Raw genomic sequence first — 10,285 nt, 5'->3', positions numbered from 1 at the left:
CCACCCTGCAGCCTCTCTCCCAGACTGCTCCCCACATACTCACCCAAGTACCCCCATCCGTTCACACTGACATACCATCGTACATAGCCCCACACACTCACCCTGACATGCCCACTCACCCCTACATCAGGACCCACTCACCTACTCCTTCCCACTCACATACCCCCCAGTCATCTTGACATATGCATTAATATGCCCCCATCTACATCTGCATTTATATCTACGTGCATGCACCTACATCTACATATGCATCTACCTATAAAGAACTTGCTCCCACCTCCTGCTCACAATGGGACACTGACAGATATCCCCACTCACATGTAAATATATACTCACTCAACCACATATACACTAACATCCCCCCTCATACCTACAAGGCCCCTCAAACATACCAACCTCTTCACTGACACGTACATACAGAGACACTCATACTGGATATATCAACAATTTAAGTATTGGCAGAGCTAGGGGAGAGGGACGGGACTGGCACATCAAGGGTGCAGATCAGGAGTGAGGTGTGCTGGCAAAGCTGCTTTAGGGGTTCCAGGCTTGGTGCTGTAGGTTAGGAGCAAGGTGGATGTACAACTACTTTGGAGATCCTAGAACTGGAATAATAGAGGATGTTTTGGGTCAGAATTTAGGTGCATCATCAAATCTGGGGTTCCAGCATTGGACTAGCAAGGGGTGCTGATGTCATGCTCAAGGTGCCATGGAAGCGTTATTCAAGTACCTGCACTATATGATACCTGCCCCTTGCACTACCTTGTTTCTGCTGATACCGCACTATATACTTTACAAGAATGGGACAAGCAGGAATCAGAAGTGTGAGAGAAAGCTGCATCTTCAATCGGTTCCAAATGAGCTTGCTAGCGACTTTCTAAGCCAAATGGGTTTGGAGGATTTCAATCCTTTTGAAGAGCTCCTTAGCCCTGGCAAACCTTCCTGCAGGAAATTCACCCTTCCAGTGATGTATAGTCACACAAAGCTGGGTCCATCAGGAAGACCACGAAGGGAAACAGACAGGAGAGCTTCCTGGATTTAACCAACCCTGCAAAGCTGGCCATCACAAACTTAATGCAACAGGCAGTGGGACCCAGACCATCTTGAGGGTGAGAGGCCAGCACTGGGGTACAGGAGTGAAAGAGATGCCAGTTTTCCCTTTTAAATTTTCCTTTCACCTAAGAGATCTGGGGAAAGGAGAATAGGTAACTCAGGGAGCTGGGGCTAAGATGTGAAGCCCTTTGTGGCCATGTCAGCTGATCCAACCTGGGCCCAGGTCTAGGGGGTTGGATGGCACCTGTGGACACACACAGAGCCCCACATTCTTTACACACATTCCTCTGACTCAGTATCACTTTCCTCCCTTTCACACTTTTCTTTCTGACACACAGTCATACGTTCTCTAGGACACACGCACACTTTCTTGAACACATCCACACAGAGCTGCTGTGGAGAGAACGATGAGTTCTCTGCTTGCTCATGTCCCATGGTGCAATGGTTGCCTAGTAACTGTCTCCAGCTGACACTTTCGGCCGCCCCAGATTCTGACAATGCTATATTTCATTCCTTGCGCTGCAGTAATAACATGGCCAATAGTAAATGCACAGGTCTTATTTCCCCCTTTAGTCTGTGCTAAAGACATTAACTCTTAAGTGCATCTGTGTTCTGGGCTCACATGAGCAGAGCTTTCCAGCAAAATGTCTGACTTCAAAGTCCTGCTGACCTAGCCAGGCAGCAGGGAGTGGATAATGCTGAGGGACTGGGGAAGGGCTACAGAGCCTTTCACAGGGCGATCACTGGTTCCAAGCCGGCCCTGGCCTGGGGAACAAAGAGGCTCAAAGGGATTGTGGATGGAATACAGACCATTAGGTTCCTGCTTCCCAAAAGTTTTTACCACCTAGTAGCTATTCAGTGGCTTATGACAAATGGGTTGGTCTCTGCTCTGTGTGTGGGGACCCCCACAATTGAGCAGTGGGGTTATCATCTCCTATGTCATAGGGCCAGGTCTGAGCTGGGTCGGTGTGTGGGGACCCCACACCTCCCCAGGTCACAGAGCTGGGTTCGAGGTCAGTCTGTGTGCGGGGATCCTATACCCAGCTTGTGGGCTCATCATCATCACTGTATGGGTGGGAGCCTGCCCGTTAACAGAGATCCCATTAGAAGTGTTCAAAATCCTCATCCCTTGTGGCAGCAGTGAGTTAGTGTCACAGTGGGAAGCAGAAAGTAGGCTGGGCGCGACGCTTGCAACCCTCAGGCTCTGCATCACTTCAATGCTAGCATTAAATATTAACTGAAAGATTTTTCATGGAGTCAGGTCTGAGCCTGCAGCAAAACGAGAGCTGGAGAGCTTCAAAGCCAACACTTCTCATCTGGCTGTGTAGCAGTGCATCTTGTTGCCATGACATCATTGCAGGGAAATGATCAGATTCCTGCCTCCCATCTCCTGCCTGCTGGAGTTGAGTCTCCCTTGGGGCAGAGAGTCCATGATGGCCACTCCCTCTGTGACCTTTCCAGTGCTTTCATGGACTCAGGGCTCCCCACCACGCAATCCAATAGCAGAACGTCATGGAGCCCTGCTCCCCTCCCCAGTAAAGTAAGTCACACATGATGCACTGCTTAGAATTGGATTTTGGAGGATCGTGGCCTTTCCCAACTGGCAGATAGGAAGGGTCATGCTGGTTGGTGCCGACACATGCCACCCTGCAGTTTTCCACCTCCCTCCCCACCTGTGACTCAAGCACTGTTCCATGGTAGGATGATGGTAACAGCACATGGACTGGGTGCAAGAAAAGTCACACTAGGACAAACCTCTCCTCTCCGCACCCCTTAGCACAGGAGAAACACACTTGCTGCCAGCCCAGTAGGCTTCTCCTTGAAACTCCATTGCTGACGCACTCATAGAACAAGTTTGTAAGGTGTGCACTCCCGCCAATAGGGAAAATGACTGTGGCTACTCCCATTCCAGAACGGGGTAGGGCCAAGAAAGGCCCAAGATTGCTGGCTGCAGAGGGAAGTGCTTGTCGGGAAAGGCATAGGAGAACATGGGAACCTCCCAGATGCCCCAGTTGCACTTGCTTTAGGAAACTGAGGAGTTTTATCTTCCAGCCGTGAGGTTTAATTGCTGGGGACCAGCCAACTTCAGCAGAATGTGCTTGTTTTGTGCAGGTCACAGAGACATGGCTGCAGCCACATGACCACCAGCCAGATAACAGGTGGCTGGTGGGGCCAAGAGATTGTTTGCTGAGGTAACCCCCCCTCCCTCTGTCTGATCTCTGCAGGTCAGCCTGACCCTAGCATGAGCACCCATGACCAGAAGGCGTGCGTGTGTGTGCGCGTGCACAGCTATTAACTATTAATTAGCATGAAAGAATATTAACTATTAACTGTTCATTAGACAAGAACTGGCATGGACTGTAGCACTTCTTGAGCTCTCTTCTGAGAATGCCAACAATTCAATGAGCCACGGAGACTCAAATCCTCTTTACAGGTTGCCCCTTTAGATCAGGACCGAGGCAGATTGGCAGAAGGTGGGGAGTGTGAGTAGCTTGCCCTGCTGCTGCTCATATTGAACCTGCTCCAGAGATAAACAGAAGACTTTGCTCTCCAGCATTGTTGATCTGGCAACCTTCCCTCGGCACTGAATCCTTCCACCAGCACAAAACCAAAATTAAAGAGGACAGACCTCCTTCCTCCCACTGCTACAAGTCATCCAGCCAACAGCAGAGTGAGTGAAGACATGTCCCAAGCATGATGCCTGAACTAAGTCACAGTTGGCTGCCTTCCCTTTGTGCCCCCACCTTGATGGGTTCTAAAGAGAAAATCTCAAACACAAAAGCCACCATTGTAATAAACTTTTTATTGTTAAAAAAAATCCCCATATTCATATAAATAAGCCATATATGTAAAATACAAGTAGGTTCATTCTGTCTCTTAACACCTTTCCACAGCTTTAAAAAGATAAAACAGACTAAAGAACAAATGTACATTAAATCTCTGATGACTGACAAACTGGCAGCTCACATGGAGCCCCCCCTTACTACCAGTCTCTAAACAAGATACGGAGGGTGCACAATACTGGCACCCATGGTGTGCAGAGAGCTTTTGCCTCCCCTAAGGATGCATTCAAATGCTGTATTGAGTTTTCACCCACTCCCCCATGTGCCAGAAACGGCAAACATTTTAGAGCTATGCCACTGCTCAGTGGGTGTGAAAAGGAGGGGTCAGTTTGCATAGCAACCACCCACTGGGTTTGGATTTCTAAGTTGTCACTTTCTTCTCACACCCAGGCAGCTCAGCTGTCATGTTCTTGTCCCAGAGAGTGGGAGAGAGGTGCAGGAAAGCAGACTTAGCCCCCAGCACTGTTTGGGACAGTGGGGGAGGATCCTTCACATGACCTGTTCCAAAAGGTCATCCTAGATGGGGACAGAAAGAAAACGAGAGGGGAGAAATACTGTCAACATTGATCGTCGGGGCGGGGCAGACATTGGTCACCAGAACCTTTCCGTGGTGTAGGAGGGACTTCAGAGAAGAGAGAAAATAGTGTGGAAAGATAGGAGAAGAAGATGGCATGGCTGGATTGGCACCCTTTTCCCTTTCACACACACTCCTAGATCTGATGTATGGCTTCATAAACAGCATCCCACAGGATTACCTACACACCAGATCCCTTCCTGCCTAATCTTATCGTTTAAGCAAAGAGACACACAAGATCAAAGTGAGATACCCCTTGAACTTGGATTAGATAGCTCGGCAGATTTACACACGCGCACACACACACACAGCGTATCCCAAGGAGCTAGTACATAAGTATGAAAAAAAATCCCCAAATTTTCCTATTAAAAATAAAGCCCTGCCTCAAGATTGTACAAAAACCTGTGAAAGGAATGAAGAAATCCCTTGTATGTGGTGAGCCTTGGACATGAGGAGATGTGTCAGGAGCACTTCCAGACACAAACAGCCAAGCTGCCGCCAAAGAACATGTACAGCAGGTTCTTCACCTCATGGGTGATCTCAAAGCCAAAGCCCTCACCAATCACTACATGCCATGAGGAGCCAAACTTCTTGTCCATTGTTTCTTTGATCATCTTAGCGGCACTCTGAGGAATAAAGAGAAAGAGTCCAGGAGTATGCAGAGGGAGCAGCAGGTCAGAGAGATAGGAGGGGTGTGTTTGTGCATACAAATTCCCCGCTGTTGCCCTCCCTTTAACATGACTCTCAGGAGGAGGGTGAGAGCTAGGGTGAGGTTATAGTAGAGCAGAGCTCCAATGAGGAGCACCCAGACTCCTTTGCTGCAGACTTCTGAAAACCCAGTAGGAGATATTAGAGGTCTGTATCTAGAGCCTGATTCTCCTCTCACTCACACTGGTTTGAATCAGGACTTGGCCCATTTAAGTCACACAAGAATGAGTTTGACAGGAGAATCAGATCACTATTCTTTATTGTTTTTTGAGGGAATCCCTTTTTCCTTGCAGCGAATCAGCAAGACACAACTTTTGGGACTGGGCCAGGCTGTGGATACCTCCTTCCCCGCACACCACACCATACCATGCATCAGCTAGAGCAGGGGTGGGAGATGTGGGGAGATGCTGGAGAGTGGCACAAGGCATTTCCCCCAGCCTGGGGAGCAAATGGAAGGTATGAAAAACTCCCCCACTCTCCCTTCTAATTCTAACTCATTCCTAGCACTGAACATCCATTGTAACAAGCAGACAGTCCCCTGTTGCTCAGCCAGAAATCATCTGAGAACCAGGGATAAAGGGATGTACTAGGCCAAGTATGTTAATTCAGGAGGGAGCATAACCTCTCTACCTGTGTAGTGTCCCCAAGTGATACTTGGATCAGAGACCTCTCTCCCACTTCACTCAGAATACAGAAAGCTCGCTTACAAGAGGCCATGGGAAGCAGACTAAGTTAGAACAGGCCTGAAGCTTCTCTGATCAATGCTGGGAGCCTAGTCTGGGACTCCAGTCACCTTTCCTCCCCCAGCCCTTTTCTCCTTGTGCTCAATGCAGGAACAAAGCAACAGAAATCGGGACCAGAGTGTCTGACCTCCTTTCTGCCTCCCCCTTTACTCTTGCTCCAGAAGATTCCCCAAGTATGGAGACAGAGTGACTGCAACCAGCAGGTCCAGACAAAATAACCTTCTTAGCACTGGCTGTTACCTCATTGTTGGTGGCGTATTTCTCACAGGCGGTGACACACAGCTCCATGGCCTCCACTCGCATCTCCTCTGGCATGTCTGTGTGCTGGGAAAAACAAGCAAACAAGAGGGAGCTCAGCAACCCAAAGAGCTGGGCACAAGACAGAAGAGCAGATACGCTGGTGTTACCTGCTTCCTCCATCATGGCACGGCTGTGCCCTACATTCTTGGATACAAGCAGAAAAAAAAATCACACATGCTAGCTCCTCTGATCTGTACCGCAGAGGACGCAAGAGCATCACCCATAGGAAAGCTCAAATGCCAAGGGCTTGAGATCAGAAATAGCTCTGCCTTTGGAGAAATGTAACTGTCCAAGATGGAAGAGACTTATTAGGTCACCTCTTGTTCATCCCTCCCTCCCTCCCAGTCAATGCAGAATTGTTCCCTTCTTATATTCCAATGATTCAGTGACTTAAGTTACAAGTGATGAAGTTTCCAATTTTTCCGTTAGAAGAGTATTCCACAGCCTAACAGACCTTGCAGTGATAGCCATCTGAGGCTTTCCCTTTGCTCAGTTTCATCCTTTCACTCCTAGCTGTACCTCTGGGATCCCCCTAAACCATTCCCCTTTCCCTTCTTGGTGTACTTCATTGCCACATAGCCAAGTTAGACATATTTAGGGCCAAATTCAGGAGTGTTGTGAGCAGTGGGGAGAGTTGGAGAAGAAAATAGGTGTAAGTGACAAAGCAACAAGCCTTGTACCAATTTGGCATTCCTTGTGTTTCCAAGACAAGCATGACACATGCAGTGAGTCAAGGTCTGCTCTCAATTGCATCAGTGTAGTCAATGGGAGACCAGAGTAAGTGAGGGCAGAATAAAGGGGTGAGAAGAGGGAGGTACAAGAGAAAAAAATAACTAATGGGGGAGTTAAGATAAAGGGAAGGTATGTTAGTTGCTCTCCTAATTTCTTTTTCCTATACATCCCACCCTCTCCTGTGCAGCATCAACATGTCAGCTACACTCATTTCTGCACAACCACTCAATGCCAAATAGGTAAAAGTTATGCTCCGTTACTACTTACAACTAGTTTCTGAACAATTTATACCATTATTTACAACACTGCTGATTATAGCCCTGACGCTCCCATGGAACTGCAACTGTTTATTCCAAGCTGAATTTAAGATTTATTTATCTTAACTTTTCCTCATAGATCATAATATTTTGTGCTCATATTGTGGTAAGAGTAGCTAGGCAGCCCTTAGATATTATTGCAATAAGCCCTACAGGGAAATCTAAGTTACACATTGTTCCCCCCTATTCTATTGTCTCATTGACTAGAGATGTCTCTTATCCAAGCTCCTCTAAAAAAACCCCAAGCTGCACAGAGTACCCTGAATGTGGTGGGAGTGCTGTAAAGGCAGCATGCTCAGCGCTGAAGGAGTGGGGTCAGAAAGGGATTGCTTTCTATTGCCCTAGCTCACTGTGGCTGACTGAGTGGCAACATTAATAAACTTTGGAGCAGGCTGCCTCTAAGTTGCCTCACAGTAGAGTGGAACATGGGGAAATGGTAGGCGGGTGCAGCCCTCAAATAGAATTGGTATGATGTGATCATATTCTTGTAGCTACTCAGAAGTTGAGGACAAACTGGTTTGGAGGGTAGGTACGAATGAAATACATTCATCTCCCATCCTTGTACCTTGACATTCTCATGATCATACATGCCCACCCTTGTTCTTACCCTGATCAGCGGGAAGCTGTGAAGTCTTTTATAATCTGCCTCCTCCTTTTTCCCCTCCCCGGTGTCTGCCATGGTCCTTCCACTGTGACCCTGAAAGGGGGCAGAGGTGCCTACTTAGGACCAGCCAGATGCTGCAGTGCAGGTGGGCGAGAGGGATGGAACTCTTGAGAATCAGGCAGAACACAGTTTCAGCAGAAACAGGAGGTTCTCTGCCCAAAGAACACTGCTAAAAAGAGGGGGGGAAAAGAAAGTTTAATTTTAAAAAGGTCCAGTTTGATCACTATGAGAAGCAAGATGTGAATCCTGCCATCTCCTCCATTGCTTACTGCTTCTCCATACCTTTTCCACGGTATATAATTAACCTGGAGAACTCTGTTACGACAAAGAGCTTACAAAAAGTTGTCACTTTCCACAGTCAAGATTTCAAATGTGCTGCACCTCTCAGGGGCACAACTCCATAAAGAGACATAGGGCTCTGACTTGATGGCAGCTTGGTTGCTAGTGAGGGGGCAGGACACAATGAAATTACAGCAGTGCTTTCCAATAGCCAAACAGAGAGCATGGCAGCAACCATCCTCTGCCTTAGGCTGTTGTCCTGTTCTTTTCAGGACACAATACAGTTCACAATGGGGCCAAAGTGTGCATGCAACAGGAACAGATTTTGTGTGCATTTCAGGATGGAAATAGTTAATGGGCTGTTTTGGTTTGTTTTTCAACTTTTTTTCAACTCCAGGATTTGCCAATCAGGGGAGTGCCACATCAGACTCTGCTGCACCACTTCTCTGGGCCTATGCCTGGCCAGTCGCTCAGAAGGTGACGCAGTCCTACAGCACTCTCTGATGGGCAAATTCAGAACTTTTCACCTTGGTCTCTTCTCTGGTTCTCCTATCTGGCATAAGACTCTCCCCTATGCCCTCAGAGAAAGCAGGAGCATCATAAATGTATTTTGAAAAGAGGTCCTGACAAGCTAATGATCCATCACTGGGCAATGACACACCCAGCAACTCTCTGAGGCCATAGTAAGTCCAGTCTGCAGACACACTAACTAAAGTAACATGGGCTACGGGTTCTCCCAGAATGGATTGTGGGAGTTTTACACATTCCTCTGAAGTACTCAGTCAGCAGTAATCACAGATGGTGGAAGACAGGATAGCAAACTAGATGGCTGGGATGAGGCAATTCCTTTGAGTTGTTGTGGTGTTTCAGGTTTATCTCCCAAACATCTCACCCACAAGCCCAGGCCCCATGACACACACAATCCATCTCAGAGTCCTTCATATACAGCAGACAGTTTAAACACCCAACCAGGTTGGGAAAAAATGCTGTTGAGAGACATTTCACCCATAGAAGTCTTTTAATTTTAAATAGAGCTGGTTTATAACAACCCCACGGAAGCTTCCTTGGAAACCCGTTCCTGTTTTGCGGCATCAGACCCACTTCTGAGCACTGCACCTCCGTCACACGCCCCCTGCTCCAGACATCAGACCCACTTGACATGGGGGAGATGGGGCGGGAGAAATATGGCCTGGATGGAGGAAATATAATCACACACACACACAGCATGTTTTGGGCCTCAGTGTCTTATGCAGGGATCCTCACTGGGTGATGGGCACGGGCTGGGTTTCAGAGCCCCCCCCGCACAGAGCACAGTGGAGACCCCACTGGGGTGGCTGGGGCCATCAAGCCACATAAGGACAGGAGCCCCCATCATGGAGGGGCCCTGCAGATCACACAGGCCGGGGGAGGGGCTATAGCCAGAACCTAGAAGGGACTGGGGGGAGGGGACGGCGCTATCCCGAGCGGGGGCTGGACCCTGGCTGCGGCGGGAGCCCTGGCTGGGGGGGCGGGGGCCTGCCCGCTGGCTGGAGGGGGGGGGCAGGGAGGAGGCGGGGGAGGGACTCGGTCTCACCTGCGCCTCCTCGGCTCTGAACCCAAAATATCAGCTTCGCTTGGTTGTTAAGGAGAGGAACGTGCTTGTCTTAGCAACCAGCGCCGGAAGTCCCGCCTCCCTTTTCTCATTGGTTGGTTTGGAAAGTTCGAAACATCTTATTGGTTCCAAGGTTGGTCGATGTCGTGAAAGGGTCCTTCCTCCTCCTCGGGGCTGGGGTGTTAGGTGTCCAATATCTGCCTGATCACATGGGAGCCCAAAGTATTGGGAGGGAGACCCTATGTCAGTGGTTCAGGTTCATGAGAGGTTGTGCTCAGAGCTTACAGCAGGCACTAGTCCCTCGGCATCATGGGATATAGCTCTCACAGCACCCTGACAACACAGTGCCACCCACATAGCATAACGCTGCCCTCGAGAGCATGACACTAAGGCTGCTATGCCATGCCAGTGGTGTGCACAGCACCACCCACACTGCAATACCAGGGTGTGGTGACCGCCACACCATGCACTTCCACACCAC

At 48.9% G+C, this 10,285-nt stretch overlaps 1 protein-coding gene across 1 annotated transcript; it reads right to left on the bottom strand.

Annotated features, from left to right (window-relative positions):
- Positions 1–3,846: 3,846 nt before the first annotated feature.
- On the bottom strand, positions 3,847–9,857 carry DNAL4 (dynein axonemal light chain 4). The gene is made up of 4 exons (XM_065420044.1): positions 9,787–9,857; positions 7,878–8,103; positions 6,162–6,245; positions 3,847–5,096 (listed from the first exon to the last, which is right to left on the bottom strand). Exons 2-4 carry the CDS (start codon positions 7,947–7,949, stop codon positions 4,932–4,934), a joined length of 321 nt encoding a protein of 106 aa, XP_065276116.1. The 5' UTR covers positions 7,950–8,103; positions 9,787–9,857; the 3' UTR covers positions 3,847–4,931.
- Positions 9,858–10,285: the final 428 nt, after the last annotated feature.

This window comes from Emys orbicularis, chromosome 1, assembly GCF_028017835.1.
Source record: "Emys orbicularis isolate rEmyOrb1 chromosome 1, rEmyOrb1.hap1, whole genome shotgun sequence".
Taxonomy (NCBI): Eukaryota; Metazoa; Chordata; order Testudines; family Emydidae; genus Emys; species Emys orbicularis.
This window is presented reverse-complemented; position numbering and strand designations above follow the sequence as displayed.